Source organism: Hippoglossus stenolepis, chromosome 5, assembly GCF_022539355.2.
Source record: "Hippoglossus stenolepis isolate QCI-W04-F060 chromosome 5, HSTE1.2, whole genome shotgun sequence".
In the NCBI taxonomy this organism is placed as follows: Eukaryota; Metazoa; Chordata; class Actinopteri; order Pleuronectiformes; family Pleuronectidae; genus Hippoglossus; species Hippoglossus stenolepis.
The window spans coordinates 8,544,153-8,567,230 of NC_061487.1; the positions used below are offsets into that span (position 1 = coordinate 8,544,153).

At 40.6% G+C, this 23,078-nt stretch overlaps 2 protein-coding genes across 2 annotated transcripts; both read right to left on the reverse strand.

The window, feature by feature from the left end:
• Positions 1-472: 472 nt before the first annotated feature.
• On the reverse strand, positions 473-14,364 carry ticrr (TopBP1-interacting, checkpoint, and replication regulator). Its single transcript, XM_035157731.2, has 21 exons — positions 13,152-14,364; positions 12,446-12,683; positions 11,798-12,030; positions 10,787-11,021; positions 10,279-10,417; positions 9,989-10,116; positions 9,602-9,805; positions 9,299-9,444; positions 8,914-9,014; positions 8,540-8,633; positions 8,361-8,443; positions 7,970-8,200; positions 6,919-7,006; positions 6,563-6,623; positions 6,287-6,418; positions 6,048-6,138; positions 5,868-5,926; positions 5,031-5,308; positions 2,590-4,777; positions 2,353-2,475; positions 473-1,131 (listed from the first exon to the last, which is right to left on the reverse strand). The coding sequence occupies exons 1-21, from the start codon at positions 13,824-13,826 to the stop codon at positions 1,013-1,015; spliced, it is 5,646 nt and encodes a 1,881-aa protein (XP_035013622.2). The 5' UTR covers positions 13,827-14,364; the 3' UTR covers positions 473-1,012.
• Positions 14,365-20,564: 6,200 nt separating this feature from the next.
• Positions 20,565-22,072, reverse strand: c5h11orf96 (chromosome 5 C11orf96 homolog). Its single transcript, XM_035157714.2, has one exon. The coding sequence runs from the start codon at positions 21,670-21,672 to the stop codon at positions 21,292-21,294; it is 381 nt and encodes a 126-aa protein (XP_035013605.1). The 5' UTR covers positions 21,673-22,072; the 3' UTR covers positions 20,565-21,291.
• Between the last annotated feature and the right edge of the window lie 1,006 nt (positions 22,073-23,078).

Below are 23,078 nucleotides of genomic sequence, written 5' to 3' on the forward strand. Positions count from 1 at the left end.
TGATATTCTAATAAGTAACCCATTAAACAACTCACAGTTCTGATGAAATACAATATAATTGCATTACTGATAAGATCATAATCAGGTTTATAAAATGTTGGGCATCATCAACAACTATTAAATAAATTTATAAAAATGTTATCCCAAAAAAAGAATACAAAACAGTATTAACCTGTGATGTCTGATTGTGTGACATTAAGCTACTGAACGCATGTGAAGGCTTTTTTAGTTTCAGAGCTTTGACCTTTGAACAGGTGAGTAACTACAGGGTGAAAGGATCAGGTTTGCTTTTATTTGCTTGTAGTTGATAAATGAGAATTATAAAAGTCACTCTCAGAAAAAAGAGAGCTGCATAGTAAAGTGAACTGTTGAGTTTGAATGTACCGTGTGTTTTTTTTTCCCATTTTGGCAAAAAGAAATAAAAGCATTGTGTTAAAGTAAGGTAAAGACAACAAAAACCTTTTTCAATAGCTTGATAAAGAAAATGGATATTTATTTACATAAGACTTTGGCAACAGACATGTTTACAACCTGAATCAATCGTAAGGGCATCCCTTTGACTTCAGAGCAATTTTATGACAAGAACAAACAAACTAATAAATAGACATGAATAAAACTTCTTTCAACAACTTTAACTTGATTGTAAATGGCTGATTAAAATCTTTAAAACGATGACAACATTTAATATCACTTTTTCCTGAGGTTTTGGCTTCACAGAGGACCATACGAACAGGAAAGGTCAGTTTTAACACCTTGGCAGAAATGTGTTAAATATACTTCTAATGTTAAATCTTAAAGTACTGATACACACGAAGAGGGTCAAAAATGTTAGTGGAGGAGACTGAAAGCATCATTCATTCATCTTCAAAGTCTTTCAAGTGGTGCTTGAAAGGGGTTCAGATCTGCCATCAAAAGCCCTTTGGACAAAATAAGGTAAAGAAAGGGTCACAGCTTCCCAGTTAAACACAAAATGGACCGTCTCTCTGCTTTGCTTGCCCGACAGTTCTGTGGTTCAGTGTAGCAGTCTCTTCCTGCTGTAGTTTTTCCCTTTGTTTGAGTGTCTGATTGGCTGGCTGAAGGGCGAGTGATCCCCTCCATCCACTTCTAGCCTCTGCCCTGAAGCAGCCTCATCTACAAAGTTTAGAAAACAATGTGGATTGTTAGTCACGGGATATCAAGAACTAGACCTGGGAAAGGAGTAAATATGCTACATGTTCAAAACTATGTGGACATGCAAAGTTGACTGAAGTTGGAGGCTGGAGTCTCAGAGAGTGATTTATGAAATACTAGAGCATATTTCCGTCATCGATTACGTAAATACGTCAAAGCATGGATCGCCAACGATCATCTAAAGCATAAGTCACCAATAGGCAGACCGAGATCCGGAACGTACCTAGTCGCCGTTCTATACGGACCAAGACCTGTTATTAGCTTTTGACGGAGCGTTTCTATTTTAACCTGCACAACTTTTTTCATCTTTTTGGTAGTAAATCCTGACAGCACATGTTAGAGTTCACTGGTGGGGAACAAAGAGAGAAGGAGTGTTGAAGCTGTTTAGTTGTTATTTGTTAAGATTGTTCATATGTGAAATGTAGTTATATATATCAAGAAAACAGGAGAAACTTAAACAAAAAATGTTTTCCCTCTAAAATTAAGCACTTTATTTTAAGATCTCTTTATTTTGTTTTTAAATGCAAACCTTATTTTACTTGAAACGATTATTTAATTATTAGAGTCCCCTCCAGTTCAGTGTGAAAATTAATTAGAACATTGTTGAAATACCATTGAAATGTGTTTCTTTATTTAATTGAAGTTTGTTTTACTTCATACAGACATTGTTACAACTACTAGGCTACTTCAAAATATATGACATTTGAATCATAATGCATGTGAGACATTGTGATGTTTCGGACCTTTGCTTGAGGAAACTTAATTTCTGATAAATTCACTACTATATTACTCGAGTAATAAAAAATAATCGTTAGATTAATCGAAAAAAAAAAAATCAACAGGTGCAGCCCTACAAAATACACAAAGAAAATTTGGTTAAGTCACAGAAATCATGCTGTTCAAGAGAAGAACGTGACAAGAAAAAGCTCAGAGTCAAAGAGCTTGAACCTGATCAGCATTTGTACCTTTCTGTTCCTGATATTATTATATAACTGGTATTAGATGGTCAGATAATAACTTAGATTCAATTTTTATAATGATTTACCTCATAGTTCTAAGATATATAAACATCCAATCCTAAATTTTATGTAGTGGATGTGAGGGTACCTTTTTTAACATATGAATAATCAATTGTGCTAAACTGGCAAAAATAAAAAAGATTAACTGTAAAACACATCTTACCTTTAAAATTTGGTGTTCTCTTACTAGCAGAACCAGATTTGAACAACAATGGAGAGTGAGTCAGAGCTAAAATCCCACTCGCTGTCACTGGTTTGGTCACCTTTGAGCTGGGAGGAGTCGCTACTGTGAAAGTAAATATTTGGTCAGAATCTCAAATAAAATTTTTGTCAACAATGACAATATCTTTAGTACTTAAATTTACTGGGATTAGTTTTTGTTACAGAGCCCGTATCTTACCTGACTTGACACCTCCATTTGCAGCAGCCCTGACGTTCTCTTCTTCACCTCTTTGAGGTTCTGTGCAGTCAGCCTGCTCAGCCAGCTTCTCTATCCAGTGCAAGTCTACCAGAGGAGAAGGAGGAGATGCATCCCCTGGGAATGGGTGTGACTGTTTGGAAGTCAGAGCTAATATTGTAGCTTTGTTGTTTGAGAACTCATCCGTGTCGTCATTGTCCTGTAATCTGCTAACTCCAAGTTCAGCTTCCTGTAGCAACTCCTCAAGCAGTGGCTCCCCCTTCAGGCCACGATCTCTGCCTCCAAACACTCCAACCTGAGCTCTCTTCCTGCGAGGCCAACTGTTGAGATTGTCTGGAGTCACCTTCCCCATGCTCTGAGGGGAAGGAGTCAGGGGGATTATCTCTGGAATTGTCACTGGGGGAGACATTGTTCCTCCAGGATGCCGTGTAGGGGTGTAGGACTGGCAGATGTATGTTTGGACACTTCCACCTTTTCCAGGTGTGCTTTTGGCTGGAGTGACATGAGTGCAGATAGATGGTGAGACACATCCAGGTTCTCTATGTTTAGAAAACAAAGACAAGGGGCTTTCCAGCAGAGAAGGTTTCACACCAACTAAAGGGCTCCGAGTACCAGGTCGAGGACCTCCATCTGAGGCCAAATCCCCTGCATTCATGGAATCTGTGCGTTTGAATTTGAGTTTAGGAAGTCCAGATGTTTGCATTTCCATCTCTACTTGGTAAGTCAGAGGGTTTGGAGTACCTGTGCCCTTCTGTCGTCTTGCAAGGCCTCTCGGAGTGGAAAAACGAGGGGAATCATTTCCATACCCCAAACGAGCAGCAGCCTCCCTCTGTTGTCGGTCAGGCGTCTGCCGGAAGCCATAGTTTCGCCCGGGTGTACCTTGGTGCAGCACAGGTGGTTTAGGCGAGTCTGTGCTTGACAGAAAGTTTTCACCTGACTTTGAATTCTTTCGTGAAAAACTAATGTTCATCTTGAGCCCACCACTAAACTGGGTCTTTACAACTTCTGCATCAACAATGTCCATACTTTCATCGTCTGTGGTAGCAGAGTAAAAACGTGAAGAGTCTAATTGCTGTGAATCAGTATGAGAACTAGAGTCAGTGTCAGAGGAATGGGAGGGTTCAGTCTGTGCCTCTGCTTTTGTATCTGACTGCATGGTTTTCTCCACAAAGTCACAGTTCTCAGCAGATTCTGATTGAACATTCTCACTGGACAGGGATCTTAAGTTATGTCTAGTGGTTCTTTCACCTTGACCCGACCCCCTTCTTGTCAGGGACTTTGCTGGAGACTTTACTGTAGTATCTGATCCTTCTGTAACAGGACTGCTTCTTGCTGGTGTGAATTCTACTTTACACGGGGATGCACTGTTTGAACTTTTGCCTGGAGTTCTCCCAGAGCGGGTAATCATTTGATAAGTAGGACTAGGGGTCCTGGTTTGAGCTCTGGTGTTGGGTTTAGGGGAGAGGTGGTGTAGAGGGGAAGTAGATTGTGGAGGAGGCATTGCCAGCAGTGTTCCATTTTTTTCAGGCGTCTTCATCCCGTTGTGAACTTTTTCCTGTGCCAAAATAGTACTACTTAAACTTTCAGAAACCCTGAGTAGACTCACTTGACAAGTCTTCTCTGGGGTCTTGAAAATGTCCCTTTTAGTATTTGTGTGTTTGACAGGACTGCTGAACTTGTTGGGTGTGTTCAGCTGTCTTGGAGACCTTCGAGATGACAGACGAGATGGCGACTCTGGTACTTTGAAGGTGGTGCTGTTCTCCACGACTCTAAACTTCTGAGGAGATGGAGACCATGTGACACTCTTCTTGGGAGTGTTGGAAACTGGGCTACTGAGCCTATGTGATCCAGAGGAGGAACTGCATTCAACCAAGGCTTTGACTGGAGTCCTAAGAATACCCTTCAGCGGGCTTCTCACAGGGCTTTGCTTAGTTGGTGTCTCTACAATGAGAGTCCTTCTGGCTGGTGATCTGAAAGGACTGCCCCTCAGAGCCATACTAAGCTCATGAGAGCTTCCAGCAGCAGGACTCTCTGCAACAGAGCAAACACTGATCCTGGATGAAGGTGGAGTTTTGGAGGTCCCTCGAGTCCTGGATGTTTTCGGAGTTCTGTTCCCAAGAAGGTCCGTCCCATGATTGCTGGGCGACTTTGTTGGAGTTTTATTTGGGCTCTAAAAACAAAAACAGAAAAGTGTTTTTATTTAACTCACATTTAACATGAATGCAATGTTAGACATTGTAACCTTTTACTTTGTGAACTGACAATTCTAATCTTGAGAAAAATAATAGTTAGCTAATAAAAGGGGGTGCTTCAGCATATTGGGATGTCAAGAGGAGGAGTGGATAAAGAAAGGATTGTCTTTAGGTGCATGCACTGATGCATTTGATTTTTTCAGTGACTCAAATTACTACAGGAGAACTTACCTCAAAGACACTGGAGTCTGTGTACAGTCGTGATCTGGTGGCTCTTGCTGCTCCACTCTTATCAGAGAGATGACAAGGGGAATGAGTAGCCCCAAAAAGAAGTCGCATGGGAGACCGGACTGATTTTACGTTGAGCTCGCAGATTTTGCCATCACTGAGAGTCAGCTGGGATGCAGAGAGAGCCCTGTCTAGGTTGCGTGAGCGAGGTTGAGAACTTGAGTAGAAGGTGTTGGAGTATCTTTGAGCAAACTTCTTAATCCTGGGGCTCCTTCTTAGATCTGATACAAAAAAAAGAAAAAATAATCAGCATGCCTTTAAATAAACTTAGGTCACTTTTTCACTGGTCAGAAACGCACCAACGTCTCACTTTGCTATGCTAATGGATACACTCAGCATTCACTCCTGTGTCAAATGGCAGTGATGGAAATGTGACATCTGCATGAACACGCTTATTTCTCCTTTATTTTGGAAGTCCAGACACTGCACCTTTTCTGGCACGACGTTACGACTTCCGGTCGAAAAATAGCACTTATTGTTTTTAACAAATTGGGAACAACATAAAACAGTGATTCTTTCTTCATATCATTCAAGATACACTGGCAAGACAACAAGATGTTAAAGCTTCTCAGTTTCTGTGACGTCGAACATGACTCACCAGGGGAAAAAACCCACAAGAGGTAAACTTAAACCTTCAATGGCAATGGGAAAAGCGTCAATCACCTTTTTGGTGGATTTATGGGTGTTGTGCCAAAAAACGCTTATCCCCACTTATTTTGGGCATGAAAGAGGCACAACAAAGGCTTTTAATAAAATAAATGCTGTAAATCAGTCAAATACCTTCTGCAGGTTTTACTGGCGACTCTTCCACAATGCACTCCTCATTTGGGAGAGATCTCCTGTTAAAAAAAAAGATTTTACTTTGCAATAATTAACAACAACAGGTGTTTTTGCATTATACATTCCTTGTCTAAACTAAACATATATCAATAAGGAAAACTGTCAATAACTCGAACGTACCTTCCCATTTTCTGCTGGTAAAGAAGGCGACTGGACACCTGCTTGTGATGTGGCGTCTCACACACCTTCTTCGTGAGAAGTTTGTGTCTCTCTGAAAAGGAGGAACAACAAGTTGCCTGGCAAAGCACTGAACTGAGAACAAAGGTTTTTTACCCCGCCCAATATTATATCTTCTATTGATTAGTAAACTTCACTTCAGTATATATTTAAACCAATCTGTTATGCTGTTATCAATTTACCGTCAGACTCAGTAGATCGCTTGCGTTTCAGTCCTTCCACAGCAGAGACAGACTGGCTCCTCGGCAGCTTGGCTTTCTTTGAGGGTGAAACAATCTCTTGGTTGAACAGGTTTCTTCTCACCTTGGTCACCTCTGTGGATAATCAGAACACGGTCTGTATTTAGGAATGTAATGTCAAGGTGATACTGCTAAATCAGTGTTTTGTTTCATCTACTTTCTGGGGCAAGCAAGAGTTTCACACGACAGCGATTACATTCGATGTGAAACAGAACTTACCTTGTGTTTCTTGTTTCTGAGGTTGTGCGACAGGCAAGGCAACACACACCTTTGACTTCGACTAATAAAAAACATAAAAGTGCAGGTAAGATAACTTTGATTAGAAAGCTGAAATAACCATAATACACAAGTGCAAATGCCATCTCATGTCTCATTATTGGGTGATGTTCAGAATACTTTTGATTAAGCAGTAACAATTCAAGATATTGTGAGAAGACTAGCTGCTCAAGGTTCAATAAATAAGAGAATCCTTTATTAATCCCACTACAGAGAAATTTCCCAAGTGTCATAACAATTTGCCCCAAATAACAAATCTAAGATATTATAGGTGATTAAACTATGTAGGATCATCTTACAGCTCTTGTAGTCTTTTTGGGCATCTCTATTTGACGAAGACTCTGAGATGATTCAGTCATGCTGCGATGACGAGTCAACATCCCACTCCTGTGTGAAAAAGAAAACACTTATCTGGACATTCACCAAGGAAAGTATCTACATCATAAGTCTTAAACAGACACCTGACTCAAAAAATTCGGTAACTATTCGGGTTGGGTACGTTCACTGGTACAGGTGCCAGACGGTACTTTTTTTCAGTACTTTACTCCTCCATCAAATTCTGTGCCGCCTCCGCCTGCCGACAAAATTCTAGTACAATGGAAATTGCTTATAGTGATCACGTTTGTCCCGGGCAAAATTCATCACTATAAGGGGTTGATTACTATAAAAGAATTGTGTAGCTTCTGTATGATAGTTCCGGGACTTGAGGCAAAGGTAACAGCGCACACACGCACACTCTCTCTCTCTCTCTCTCTCTCAGACTCACCTGACAGTTTAAAGGTCAATTTGTTTAAAATGCCACAATATCAACACTGATCACCACATAATGATCGATACTTTTCTTCAATGAGTCAAATCTTTCGTCATAGCCAATAAAAACTGTAGAAAAATAACTTTTACCATCCAAACATGTTTGAAAAGACCCAAGTGAACACTGTAAGCCAACATACTGTAGAGGAGCTGTGCATGGCTCCCTGGGTGTCTGCGCAATTGACTCGACATTGTTCTGACTGTGTGCACTGATCAGAAATGAGCTTTGCTTGATCACGTTACAGGGGTGAGTCGCATGGTCTTGCTCGCTTGCTCTTTATCTAACATATACTCTCTTTTTCACTCTCACCGGCACCAAAATTTGGCATCGATTGATATAACGTGAATCGGTACAGGGTCGTACCAAAGTAATTCGGTCGGTACCCAACCTTAGTTACTATGATTCAATTCCAATTACATTCAAAGAGCAAAATAATCATGCTTACTCAAATGACTCTTATATTTTTTTGTTGTCTAGGCCATTCCTGCTTTGTCGGGACCAAACAGTTTCTTTGCAGAAATAATACAGTCTCCTCTCACCTCCTCTTGCTGGCTGAGCGATTTCGCAGGTCCTGCAGGCAACTTTTGCCATCTGAAACCAGGCTGTGTGTGGAAAAGGGCGATGAGCAAGTTGAAGGAGAAGCGCTGTCCTTGGCAACTGAGTCATCGCTGAAGAAGTCAGCGGGCAGAACAGCCACCAAAGCCTCAGGGAGCTGGGTGCCCAGACTGTTGTAAATGTCTGCAAGCACCCTGGGGACAGCAGTCAGGAACCTGCCATGACGTAGAAAGGCTCGTTAGATTCTATAGATGAGAAATACTTGGCTCATTCTGAATCAATGCTTCCCATTATAATTCGCCGGAGAGTTAGAGATTAGTCTTTTAGCATTTTTATTAATTATCTTGTAATTTTCTGGAAGAATCAGGTTCTTACCCTGGAAGAACTTCATCTTGAAGAAACCTTGTCAGGCAACCTGGGTCTTTGGTTAGAGAGATTATCCTGAGCATTTCAGCCACCTGACAAACAGAAGTTGGAATTTAGCACAAACTAAATGCAGGGTTACTTTTTAGATCTTTGTTTACCAAGAGAGTACTCGAAAGGGACCATCTTACCTCTTCTGCCATCTGTTCGGCATCCAATGAGTCAGACTGGTCTGAGGAGGAAAGTCTGCACAACTCCAACCTCAACACCCCCTGAAGCTGGCACCTAAAACAGAACAACCTGTGTTTATTGGTTCCTAAACAAAACTGGCACATGTATAAAACTGACTGAAGGATAAATAACAGTGTGAACCTTTATCAAGGAAGAATAGTAGATATCAGGAAGGACAAGCCACAAACAGACACACACGTAGTTCACAATTTCACACATAAGAGAGTGAGTGTAACCAAAACAATGGGTTTAAGTAGCGGGTCAGTGAGCTGAGTTTTAGACTTTTTGCTGCCTAAAAAACACAAGGAAAGATTCTGGATTAGATAATACTCACTCTCTGACTTTGCTATTAACATCAGCAGCAGTGCCATAGAGCTGCCTCACTGATTTGCTGGTCTTGAGGAGATGCTGCTGGACAAAGTGGGAGGTCTTTGTCTGTGAAGAAGATGTTAGACATACAATTTAAACACAGTCCAACTGTTGAGCTGTTGGCTTAAATGTGCTTTATGTGATGCACGGAATGATTTCATTATCCTGATAAGAAGAGGTTCAGCATCCGTTACCATAATATTGTTATTTACCTTACAGTAGACATGTAAATTAAAAATGTCAATGTTGCAATATCTCCAAATCTACCAATTGACAACGTTTTTTGACAACTGATAACGCAATGTATGATGATCCACAGCACTACAACTTTATCTAATCTACCACCTCACCTCCAGATGGGATTCTGCTCCAAGAAAGATTTTCACAGCAAACAGGAGCTGCTGGACTGAAGTGACAATGGACAAGTCTCTGTCTGCCAGAGTCTTATCGTAGCTGGACTTCAGATGGGACAGGAGCTCCTCCTCACTAGTGAAACCTGGGTGAAACGAGAAGATACATTATTCGATAGATCAAAACATTTATTTTAACACTTCCAGAAAAACATATTTCCTTTCTTGAGGAGAGAGACTCTTAGTTATAGCAGGGTGATAATCTGAGCAGTTGCACTGTAAAGTACTGCAAGAGATACTCACTGATGGCTTTTGCTCCCCCAGATTTGTTTCTGTCACTTGAGCGTCTCTTCCCCTTTCTGTCTGGCCCCTTGCTCTCTCCCCCCAGCTGCTCGGCCTCAGCTTGGTTCTTTTGGGCCTTCACATTCAGCCGGGCCACATTCAGCATCTGCAGGGAGCGGCTCATGGTCTTCATCTTCTGTTTCACTGGTGTGCGCTGGGCACCACCTGTAGATCGAAGATAGGAATTGTTACAGAGAAAAATAATATTTGGAGGTTAAGATCTTGATAAAAAGTGATACATATATTTACTTTTATGTTGTCTAAAATGATAATGTGAAGGTTTTTACGAACAGTCTGCGTAAGAAATAGCTAAAAATAAACGTAAAAACTGAGATAAAGTTGGCATACGTTTTTTGCCCCTCTTGTTGTCTGTACCCTGGGACGTCTGGTAAAGTTCAGCCAAACCACTGATCAGCTCCTGCTGTAGGACAGACAACTCCTCCTCTTCTCTCTGCTCTGGCACTGCATGCAACAATCTGCAGAACAAAGTGAGAAAAACATCAAGACCAAGTGAGTGTTTCTTTGTGACAGGGTTGACTTTGTTGTAGGTTGTTTTGTGTGAAGCTGTATATCACTCTTGCTTTTAAAAAGGAACAATAATTATGAATCGAAAAATTGTGAAATCAGAATCCACATACCGAATCGACTCCATCAAATGAGAGCTCACTCCTGACTGGTCTGATTGTGGAAACCAAGTCTCCAACACGCCTGTAGTCAGTTGGCATTGATCGACTTCCTGCCGAGCCCACTCAGAAACTGGTTGATCATTAAGCTTGTCTGAAAAGTAAACAAACGAAAAATCAAATGATGAACACAAAATTAAACACTTTTGCTTCTTTCAGTATTTGCTATTGTAATCAGGGCATACACACACATACAGCACATTATATAAGCACATAACATAGACAAACTTGATTGAAATCTCTTAATTTAGTTTTTAACAAGAAGTCACCAAGACAAAAGAGGACAATTGTCTGGTGGAAAAACATTTTTACTTGTCAATACTTTCTCATGGACAAACTATGCAATGATGACAGTTTTAAACTTATCTCAAATTTAATTTGGCAATTCTGTCTTGAATCTGTCTGCAATAAACCAATAACGGATACTATGAGTCTAGACTATGAGTCTAGGTCTAAATCTTACCATCGACAATGTCACCATCCTTCTCCATGATGTCATACACTACTCCAAGAACACTGCTCACAACATCTGGCAGGTCAGTGGATGTCTCAGCTGTGGAAGGGTCGATGTTCTCTGTGGTCAGAAGTGTGTCGTGTTGAGTGACTCCAGGCTGGAGAATGGTGAGCAGAGCTGTAGAGTGTGACATGGGGGAGAGGACGGCTGAGCACACCAGGCCGCTGTCAATCACATCAGCGAGCTGGAGAGCAAAGTGAACAAGTGGGAGAAGTGAATCAGTAAACTTACACAGAAAAGAAGAAAGAGATTTCAAAACAGAATATCTTTGCAAACGTTGCAGCTATCTTTGGGCTAGTTCATGTTCCAATCAACCTTCTGTTGCACTGGAATATTGACTGGACAATATAATGTAGAGCCCACTCCCAACTTTGCACCCAATTAAATTTTTACCAATTAAGACTGGATGCAACATATGCTTGTATATACCCGTAAGACCAGGTGAAATGTTTGCATGCTTCTCCCTTTAGAGTCAGATGATACGGGTGCCTCTCATCCACGATGTGACCATTTTCAAGACATGTTATTATAAAAAAATAAAAAAATTGTGATTCGCAGAAATATTCTCAGGAAAGGGAAAATGCATTATGAGAAATGCAATTTGTTTGTTTTCTGTTGGCCTGCAAAAAAGTTGTTCAAGTAGCATTTCAGACAATGGGTGGCAATCTACGCGAGGGGAGTGATATTGAAGCAAATAACCAAAACTATGAAAATATTAATGAGGAAGATTCAGACCCAGATGATGTTCCTGACATATACAGTTGATAAAAGCATCTAAAAGACATTGAATTATCAAATTATATCATAGCATAGCAAAAATTAAATAACCGGAACAAGAAAGCACATCACCTGCACCTGTTGTTTATAGTTATATTGTTATACTCTGCTCTGAGCAGTTTACACTGCATCAGAGCCTTAACCTCTCACGTAAAGTAGCAATGTCATTCTTGGATGTCTCACCATGTGAAGAGCGTGAGCAGATAGTTCCAGAAGGAGATGTTGGAAGGCAGCAGCTCCCTGTTCACTTTTGCTGGAGGACCGAATCACCCATGACTCTGTGGACACTTGGGTCAGAGATGAGGCATCCCAGCCCTGCAGAACTCCTTTCATACACACTTCCACCGACTCTGGGAGAAGTCTCTGTCTGCGCGACACTGGCTCAACCATGAGGTCACAGCTCTGTGTCACACCACCTTGTTGGATAAAGAATAACACACAAACACATGTATAACGGCAATATATTTTTAGCTTTGTGTTTAATTTCACTTGCTTGCGATTTCTGCATATCTCATCAGCCCTTTTGTGTTTGGATCATGTTCAGATTATCCTTATAATCTTCATTTGTTTCTTTTGAGCCAGGACATTGTTATACAGCCCCTGGACCAAGTTTTCCCTTCATCTGCATGTTTACTGCAATTTGTTTCATCCAGACAAATACTGGCAAATAACCAAAGTGAAATTTCAAGGGGATGTACAGTTTAAAGTCAATGATTGTTTTGGATCTGCATTTAAACTATAGATCATATAAACAGTTTTAACAGCTGCACTATTACAGACATGTTTAAGTCATAACTGGTGATAGTTAGAGTTGACCTCCATGTTACCAACCTTGCTCCCACCGCAGAAGACCCTCAATGACAGGGAAAGCCAGGCGGTAAAGCCTTTCAGAGGACAGCAGGTATCCAATACCAGACTTGAATGTGAAGGCCTCTGGCCTGAAGCCTGAGTCTGTCTCCTGGACGCAGCAGAGGTTCAGCAGTGCAACCACAGGGATCACCCTGCCACCCACCTGAGCCAGGACCTCACACAGCTTATCAGAGCCGAGACAGTCCTCACACCTCAGCACCTGCAGTAAGCGAAATGGTGGCAGCTGTTTATATCAGTCTGAAAAGAATTTGAAAAGCTTCTGTGACAGGTGTCAGTAAAGGTTAGATGTTTATAGCCATGGTTCACACCGACTAGATACAAGGTTGAGAGTTAAATATGGAACAAAGCCTTGACTGTGAAGCTGTTTGAAACATCTGAATACTTTTTTGATTACAACAAAATCACAAAAGTATATGATTGGTAAACTGACTCTTTAGGCTCTTGAAATAAAGGCTTGAGTTTTTCAATAAAAAAAACTAAATTATGTTATTACAGCTGTGTTACAGTAAACATATTTGACTATAATGACTATATCAAATAAAACTAGACTGTCTGATCCATAATTTCACTATCCATTCTTATAATTTTGTCATCAACCCACTGTTAGGTCCCTTTGTTATGAAACACTGTCATATTTCATTATTACCCAGTGGCCTGCTGTACTCACCTGGACATGCGATGTACTATCGATCCAGTGCAGCACAACCTGTCTCTGAGCCAGCATGTCCTGGAGACCCCTGGATATGATGTGATCCGTCCCATCTGTAGGCAGGTCATGGTTCCCCAAAGAAAGATAGTCCACCAGTTGCATCCTGGTACGTGGACACTCAGAGACCACAAACACCACATTCCTCCCGTCGCTTGAAACATCCTCCTCCTGTGAAACACTGGGCTTCCCAGCTCGGCTCGACCTTCTGGGTCTCAGGTACAGTTTGGTGGGAGAGGTGATGTCTGGTCTGTCCCACTGGAAGTCTAACAGGGTCTCTTTGAGAGCGTTTTGAACTGAAGCAGACGGACAGACTTGCTGCTTCTGCCGAGAAGGCCACGGTTTATCCTTCACGTCAAACTTACCATCAAACTCCGACTCAAAGTCCTCAAAGGTTTTGTGCCTTAGCTCCTTGAAGTCAGATCCCCTTGATATGAGGCTGGCATTACGTCCACCCCTAGACTGGAAGAATTTATAGCCCCAGCGCACCTTCTCAAATCCGTACTTGTAACCGAAATGCAGCAAGATCTGCAACATTCCTCGTTTCACTACGTGGTTCCTGACATCCAGCTGATCGCCAGGATCACGACCTCCATAATCCACATCGATGACAAAGACCAAGTTGTGTGAGGCCATTGCGTCCAATGCAGCGTCCACAAAGACAGAGTGGGGCCCACAGCCTCTGACTCAACGGTGAGCCATGGAAACAGACCGGCCTCGATGAATTATGTTTACCTCCAGTGTCACTGCATTCATTACAGGCTGCTCATTGTGTGTGGGCACCGAGACGCCATTTACAGCTGCCAACACCAGTGAGCTAACTTCAGCTAGCTGTCGTAGCGACCGAGAAGAAAGTTTTGCAAGTAAGCTTCCGCCAGCGTGCCGCGGTTAGCTTGAAGTGACCGGTACACACGCAGAAAGGAGACGCGTCTAAGCTACTTAAATGCTGTTAAGAGTGACGGTGACATGATTCACTCAACTAAACTTTACGTTCGCCATTTTCTCATCGTTAACCGTTCGCGCTCCTTGAACGAGAGCCCACCCCTTTGCTGTCATTTGTTACAGCCTCTGACAACAACGATCTGATTGGTCCAAAAATAAAGCAAACGATAGTTGTCGATAATGCTGTGTTTCTATTGGATAAATGCACCATCAATCAAATCTGTATTGAACGGTATATGTCACATGATACGAGAAGCCAGGAGGAACAAATGACTGACGGACACCGTCTGCATTTAACTTTTAAAAACAAATCAGTAAAAACACTTTTTGATGACGAATAAATTACTAACAATGACAATGACAGAAATAATAATACAAGTTGTGGCATTGACTGTTGTGTTGTGTACAAGTAATTGCATATATATGAGAATCTAAAATACAAATATTTAAATAAAAAAATTGAAATAAAGAGATGACGATAACAAACCTAATGTGTAGCAGCAGCAGCACAGAGGGCAGTCAAAAAATCAATATAAGTAAAATTAACAAATAAGTAAACATGCAATACAAAAACAAGGAAATACAAACATATTAATAGAATATAAATAATATATACAGTGTAAACAGAATATATACAGTCTGAGCAGAACGTGCAACAGTATCAAACGTTAGCTATCAAAATTATGTTGAAATAACAAAACGATAATGATAAATAAATAATGAAATAAAAACAAATCTTGAAGTAAGAACCTTTTACAAATGCAAAAAATTCAAATCTCATATCTAGATAAACTAAACTTAGGATGTGACATAGCCTGCCTTGCACAGTATGTCAAAAGTGGGAGAATCTTATGAATGGCATTTGCCATCGTAAAATGTTGGATTGATTAAGTTTATTTGTTGATCTAGTATGTTGTATTTTGTTTCAGTTCCACTGTGTTTTAATGAAAGAGACCAAAATAAAAAATGGGCAAAGGGACCACTGATGACTTGCTCTGGTTTGCCAAGTAAGCAGTGAGAAATGGAACTTGGCATCCTCCACCATTATTTGTCTCTCACTGCCTAAAATGGAAAACACTCATTCAGAGGAACATTTAGCTTTGATGCACAGTCCTGGATCTGTTCAGTGGATTCTCAACGTTTTCAAAGTAGGATGCACCAAGAGAGACTACAAATTACACTGTACAGTATTTTGAGAATATATGAACACATCTGATATTTTTACTGTGAGGTTGGCCATCATTCATGTACAAGGCAGAATAATAATCCATGCAAAATTAAATAAACAACTTTATTCAGCAGCATTTACATTTCTAAATATCTTTTCCAAATCTTAAGTATTGTATGGTCTTCAATCATGTATATAAAATTACATAGTAACAGGAACTGCGCTATAAAACAGTTATAACCAAAATCCTTGAAACAGGCATGATTAAATCTTTGCAAACATAGACCCAGTCTGTCTGTTTTTAGATCATTTATCAGAGCACATGTAGACAGGGGTAAGTATGGCATCTTTCTCCTTTTCTCCACGCAGCACTGGAGGGCAAACCTAAAAAGAGAGGTTCAAGGAAACAGAACACTGGGACAGGAGGTATGTGGGTCACCTTCTGTTTTGCATCCATAATCGCCTCTTTTCTGCAGCACCAGGGGGAGACGAAGAGCTTAGAAAAAGCTTTGAAATAGAGTGTGAGATCAAAGGAGCATGCTGAGGGTTATAGAGGCTTCTTTCTGAGTCCCACCTCTCCGAAGTCATGAGACCAGGATGTAGGTCAGGGATGCTCTTGGGGGTTTGCAGCTCTAAAGGCAACATGCACAGCCGTAAACACATGAAGGTGAATAACAGTGGTGGGAAGTGACTGAATACATTTATCTGTATCTACATGTATCTGTACTTTACTTAAGTAGATTTATTTTCAGGTACTTTTCACTTCTAATCCATGAAATACACCAGCAAATATCTGTACTGTCTACACTATATTTTTTACAATGTATTGTGTTATGTGTTTTATATATATTTAAAATTAAATCAATAATCTGAGGGAAATAAGTGCATTGATGCAATCAGAGCAGGCAGGTTACATTAGACCCCATCTCCTTCAATAGGAGTAAATCGTGTCTGCAGCAGCATCACTGGTAAAGAAACATCTCAAATGGATTTAATGGGTCAGAGAATCAGCCATAATAATGTAGTTGCGTTGGGAAATAGGTTACACTTGGCAAATACTTTAATTTTTATTAAAAGTAAGTACTTAATTACTTTTACTCAAGTAGAAAAGTTAATGTGATACATTTACTTTTGCTTGAGGATATGTTCTATTTATTTGTACTTTTACTTAAGTAAAATGTTTGAGTACTTCCTCCACCCATGTGCACATTTTTGTTCTTCTACTGCTTTGATGATACATATTGACATAATACTTTCCCTTGCCCCTTACCTCTAAAACTAACATCCTATGATAACATTAGTATAATAATAAGTTAATTTCATTACAACGGACATGAATCATTCGTCATCATGCATCCATTGCTATAAATGCTATAAAGAGATGAATGAAAATGCATTTAGGGAAGGTTTGCGGATGTGAGCTCTTAGCCAGAAACAGTGCAAACAGTAGCCCCAGCAGGCTGCTTGCCATAATGTTCCGTGTGGTGGGAATCACTGAGCACTTGCTTTGGACTTTGCAGAGAGGACTCTTGATCCAAAGCAAATATTGTACCAGACATTATTCATGCTGACCTGTGCATGAGTCAGTCAGAATCAATGCAACAGCCTTGCCAGGATTTCAATGAAGTCTTTTTAACGTCATTGGAGTGGGGCAGTCTTCATCCACTGCCCTCTGGGAAATCTTTTCTGATCCTTGTCCTTGTGACCCTAGTAGTGTCCCAGCAGACCAGTGTCCTGTTCATTTTAGAAACAACTGCAGAGAACTGGACCATTTTCTACTTTGAACATTTTTTATTAATTTGGCACTTTCCAAATTAATTAAATATCGTGAACATGATTAAGAGAGACGTCAAATGAAATCAAAATATATTGGACACAAATGTAACTTTTAATAAATAAAAAAATAATAAATATAGAAAAAAAAGATCCTTTGTCATTCAAAAGTGTGTGCAGAAATTTTTAGGAGTAATGAGAACAGGGTAAAACTAGAGGATTTTAACAAAATAAAATTAATTAATTAAGTATTAATTAACTGAAAAACCCATAAGAATATGCTCTTATGACCAGGATATCCTTTTCCAAAAATAAATTGAGCGGGTTACACTATTGTTTATTTTTAGGCTACGCCGACATTTCGTACCTGGATAATTTTTCTCTATCTGGAGGTGCAGTTTATCAGAATGTGATTCTTTACATAAGAATATTTCCACCCACAGTCTTTTAACCTTAAACAAAGAGTGGGGTGGTCCCCCATCTTGTTGAGGAATCATAACTGTCTGTTCTTCACTCACAAAGCTAGAAGTTCCTCTTTTACCTGCACTTCAGACAGTGTCTTACTTATCTTCATGTACTTTGGCGACAAGACCAAAACAGGTCTCCTAGAGTCAGATTTGAAATTTTAATCCTCTCCATTTGAGTAGATCACATTAAAAATGTTCATCATTTTATCTACTTTCAGATTGCAATATGAAAATGAATACTGGAAAGACCCACTTGCACAGTTTGCTTCCTTCAGGTTGAGATTTTTGTGTAATTTGCTTTTCTTCTAGTTTTAGACTAAAATAAATATGTATCGGTTTACTGTCTGGCTTGTCAGACACCAGCTAATACACTGTCATTACAGAAGTGCACTTGAAGCAGTGATGTCGCCACTCAAACATCTTGCCATCCCACATATACATTAAGGAGAAGAAAACACTGGCTCTTTATAACATCCTGTGTTTGTAGCATAAGCACACCTCAGTCAACCTTCAGCTTTCATGTCATGTTGCCTGTTAGCCAGAGCCAAACTAAGGGTCTGTACAGTTTGTTCCCTCCGTTGGATTGTAGTTAACTGAAAATTGCCCATTTTAGGCTATTTTGTCTGCTGCCAGCTCGTTCACAAAGATACATCACAGGGTATGACCTCTCCTTGAACTCCTCTGCACTGGTTTCTTGTTGATTTTAAGATTTAACTTGTTGCTTTTAGGGCTCAGTTAGGTCTGGTTTCTATCACAGATGTTGGCTGGGGTGAAGATTTGAACCTTGTTGAATTGAGGTGAAGTCTGACATCTCAGAAAAGATCAAAGGTGGCAAAACACTGTCCCCCTGCAGGCACCAGGCTGTACATTTATTTTGTCCAAGAAGTGTATTGTTAGTCCTCACAGGATTGTCCCACTACTCATGAATTGAAAAATCAATCATCATGGCCAAAGTTAGGTTATGTCTATCTTCCTTGGAAAACTAAGTATCGGTCATACATTCTAATCAGACAGTGAAATTAACTTCGAGGGAAATGTCCTGACCAGGTAGAGAAAAAATTCTGGATTGATCATGGATAATCTCCTCTAGCTTAAAACAAGGTTGGTGGAGCAAGAGGTGGAAGTGGGGACATGAATTTTATCAACCCCTGCTTCTCTCGCTCTCAGCAATGTCCCACACTCATTTACCAGAATCTCAGTGACGTAAAACGCTGCAAGAGTTGCGTTGTTACACATAAGAGCAGACAGTAATTCTTCCGTGGACGTGGGTAAGTATGGCAGCTCTACAAGCACTATACAATGACGAATATGCGTAACCCTTTCATATGCTACCAGCAGGTTTACGGCCATCCTCCCTATTGGCTGGAAGGTCACAAGTTGTTGACGTTGTTGTGAAAAAGACAAGCAGTTCTGCTTTTTTTCAGCTCAACGTTGACAGTGTATAAGTTGTTATAAATGATTATCTGTTTGCTTGCTGTAGAAAATGCAATTCCCCTTATATGCACTTACAGAGCAGAGTGCATTCAGTAAAAATATGAGAAGTGCACACATTTTGTATTGTTGTGCACATGTATAACTGTTGAAAGGCAGGCAGCAAATATTTTCTCCTTCACCCAGTACCATGAAAAGACTCTGACATAAAATCGATAAATTCAAACAGGTATCACCTGCGTAGCCTGAAAAACTTTATACCTCTGTGCCATTTCAGTGTTAGCTATAAAAATGTTCACTCATGTTTAAATTCTCAGCTGAAAACAGTCTCAGATAAATGCACAATTATGTTTGTTTGATAAAAACTACTTTGCACAACTTGTGTACATACTGTCATGGTGTGTATGTTATGGTGTCGGTCATTAGTGTTTCCACCATTCTGCATATTCTCCTACTTTCTTTTCACATTCCAGCCACCTCTATAATTTAAGTATTTTTGTACCATTCTTTAACTCATTTGTTCCGTTTTGTGTCGTCCTTGTCCCTATAGCTGTGTGTCTATTTCTATGTAAGTACACTTACAGCAATGTAAAACCAGAGTCAAATGTGTGAACATACTTTGGCCAATAAAGCTGATTCTGAAACTATGTATATTTGTGACTTGTTTTTACGTCTACAGGGGCAACAAATGGTTTTGTTGACTGTTGATTTCTTGTTATTTGTAATACAGTAATAAAAAAGAAATGTAGGATGACTCCAGCCTTCCTTTAAATATGAATGGTCACACATACCCTCTTCTGTCTCCAAAATACTGCTGATCTCCTGTCTGCATCTCCTTACATCTCCTCATGGCGCGCACATCACAGATCACAACATAAGCCATCATACATCTGGAGGTGATGTAAATGCAAATTATATTTAATTCTTTAGTTCTATTAACGCTATTATATTTAGTGAAACCCCATGCCACTCAAAACAGGTTCTCTGTGGCATTGTCTCTGTCTGCTGACTTGCCCCCAGATGGAAACTCATGCATCACGTAACTCTTGTCACAGAGTGAATTAGGAGAAGAGGGTTATTAGCAGCAGGAGGGATGGCTGCAGTGGCTCGCTGCGAGGCTCCAGAGGCCACTTCTCTCTCTCTCTCTCTCTCTCTTAACAGGCTGGTGGTTGCTGTGGCTGCACTTAATGATGAGAACCTTGTATTACTGAAAGTGCGTCACCAGCCAAGCGAGCATACAGCAGACTTAGGTCGAGTGTTTACATATGGGACAGACATCTGATTGTCTTAACGATAACACGGGTGATGGACAGTCAGTAAAGGCAATGCATCACTTTCCACTGTCCAACAACTTCCTCTTATAATGTAGCCTTGATTTTGTCCCAAGCTTCTCTGATTGGGTTTTCTTTTTTATCTTACCTATGATGTCCCAATATTCCTTGACTAATAGTCTAAATCAGATTGGCTTACAGTCTCTGCTCACATAATATTACAAATCTCACATTCATGAATTATTAAACAGTACAGCTCGTTCCCCACTAAGGTAATTTTCTTCATAGCTGCACCTCAAATTGAAAGGAAAACAACTCAAAATAGTTGAAAATATTTATTAAAGTATATATCACAAATATTGTAACATATATAAAGTACAACAAGTATAAAGGTTATGATTTACTTTGAAAGTCAGGACTTTAGAAGTGAGAAAGAGCAATAAAATATCACATCTACAACTCTGCTTGGTTATGATCAAAATAAGAAAATAAATAAAGACATTTAAAAAGGCATTGCTTGGATTCGTAGAGCAGAGATTTCATTCATTGTGAAACTGGACAAAGCTTTTGACAAAGCTTAGTGACGGCCGGGTCACTCTGGATGCTCAGTACATTGCTTTAGTCTAAGTATTTACAGTGTGGTAAGTCACAATAGTCACAACAGTGACATTTTTAACAGTCCTTTTTATGGTCAAGTAGAAAAATCTTGTCACAGACATCGACAGTAGAAAAGGAATTCATCTGAAGAGTGGTGTGTTCAACACTGCGTCATCTGCTACCTTTACACTCATTACAACCAGACTTTGGCACTGGTAGAAATCTTTACACATATGCATCAAGTGCATCTTCAAACTATATTCTGTGTTTTGATATGTTAGTATGAGTATATATTAAATGCAGATTTTCGTATGAAAGCAGCAGCGTACAGACACACACACAGACAGGCTGGCAAACAGGCCAGTTTGGTTCAGTTCAGTTGGCCTCCATATGAAGCGGCGTCAAGGCGAAGCAAGGAACGCAGGTGGGAGAAGGTGGGCGTGTTTCAGCCCTCACTGGGTGGAGTCGGAGTCACTGGAGTCCAGGCTGGCCTGTGTGGGTGTAGGAGTGCAGCTGTGATGTGCAGCCGGTGGGCAGTGGAGGGTCTGCGTGCTCCGCCGCAGGTTCTCCAGGGACTGGAGGAAGGAGCGCCGTGCCCTCTCCTCCTCCAAGGGTGAGGAACCCTCTTCTTCTACCTCTGCAATCTCAGCAAAGGTGACAGGCTGTGTTTTGAAGCGAGCCTCCCGGGGTCGGCGTGAGCGGCTCTTGCCCCTCGCCGGAGCCTTTGGGACAGGCAGCTGCTGGGGGAACTCCTCCATGGCTGAGGCCATAAGGTGGGCTGGCAGGACATGGAAGCCAGAGGCCTCCATAATCATCTGACGCACAGCAGCCATTGGTCGAAAGGAAGCCCAGAAGGGTACAAAAGGAAATCTTCTTTGAATCAAATGAATTAGGTGTGAAAGCAGCTGAAAGAAGACAGTCAGCTGCTCAGAGACAAACTCTCAATGTTGTCTTTCCTTTTTGTTTCCTGTGCCTTGTCCTATTCAAAGAAAAGTGTTTCTCAGGAGCAACAAAGCAAGAGTCAGTCCAAGGCAAACAGATTCCTCAAACCGCCAAGTCCAACTTCCAACAATTTAAAGATGCAACTGCTCTTAAGTTCTGATCAATCTCTACCTCTAACTCCTCTGTGTCAGAGCTTCTCTTCCAACTCTGCTGATGTCTCTTTCCGCTCTGGATGTTTCCTGTTTTGAGTGTGTGAATCTCTGTCTGCTGAAGTTAATGCCACCAGCAGCTCCAACACTCTCTTTTATAGCAGCTCACTCACCCACTCAGTCTCTCTCTCTCCCTCCCTGCTCCCTGTGCTCGCTAGGTCCCTCCTACTCTCCTCCTTCCCTTTCAGTCATGCATGGTTCCGGCCTCCAGAGCAGTCACCCCCTCAAAATAAACATATGAGAAGAGTTGGGTGAGGGGGCTTTGACAGATTTGTACAAGGAGGGGGGTGTAGATACAGTAAAATGGAGTAAGACAGGGAGGATGACTGGAAGAGAGAGGAGGGGGAAATCGAGAAGAGAATTGGGGCAGGGAGGAAAGTTTCCCAAATAAGTCAAGGTTGAAAGACTCACTAGCTATAGGCTACATTTCCCAAAATGCTGGACAGTCCTTGACAAGGTTGTGCAATGCTCTGATTGATATGGCAGGAAATGGCAAGCTTAGAAAAGCTTATTTACTTTACTAAGAATATTACAGAGGTGTTGATTCAACTCTATGGCAGTTTTGGAGCCTGTAAGGTTGTGATATGTTTGTGTAATATTGCATTACACAAACATTTTATGTTGTTTTTCTACCTCTGTAAGTCCAAATTGAGAAACCGTTTGTGTGGTTTGATAATAACAGCCGGTCAAACCTGTGGCAAGCATACATTTTATTCAATTGAGTGAATTCAACTAGATTAAATAAACAGAATTTTTTTATTCAATTGATCTAATATAGTTGAATATAGTTTAATTAAGTTAAATTTAATTTAACTTAATTAAAGAACGCCTTGGGGAAATTTCTTCAAATTTGGTACGAATATTCACTTAGACCCAAGGATGAACTTATGAGATTGTGGTGGTCAAATGTCAAAAGGTCAAGGTCACATGACCATGCTTTGTTTTGAACTCAATATATCAGAATATAATATCAGATTTGATTTTGGTGCTTGGAGGTCAAAGGTTAAGGTCACAGTGACCTCACGTCCCTGTGAATCTGACATTAGGACTGCCCATAGGGAATTTCATTACACCTGGTACAATTCAAG

Bases quoted from the DNA above. Each gene is read 5' to 3' on its own strand.
- ticrr (XM_035157731.2), bottom strand. From the start codon at position 13,826: ATGGCCTCACACAACTTGGTCTTTGTCATCGATGTGGATTATGGAGGT. The intron at 12,031-12,445 runs GTTGGTAACATG...TTATCCAACAAG, and splicing joins TCTTCTGCGGTGGGAGCAAG to GTGGTGTGACACAGAGCTGT. The intron at 6,419-6,562 runs GTAAGTTCTGTT...GATTATCCACAG, and splicing joins TCAGAAACAAGAAACACAAG to AGGTGACCAAGGTGAGAAGA.
- c5h11orf96 (XM_035157714.2), bottom strand. From the start codon at position 21,672: ATGGCTGCTGTGCGTCAGATGATTATGGAGGCCTCTGGCTTCCATGTC.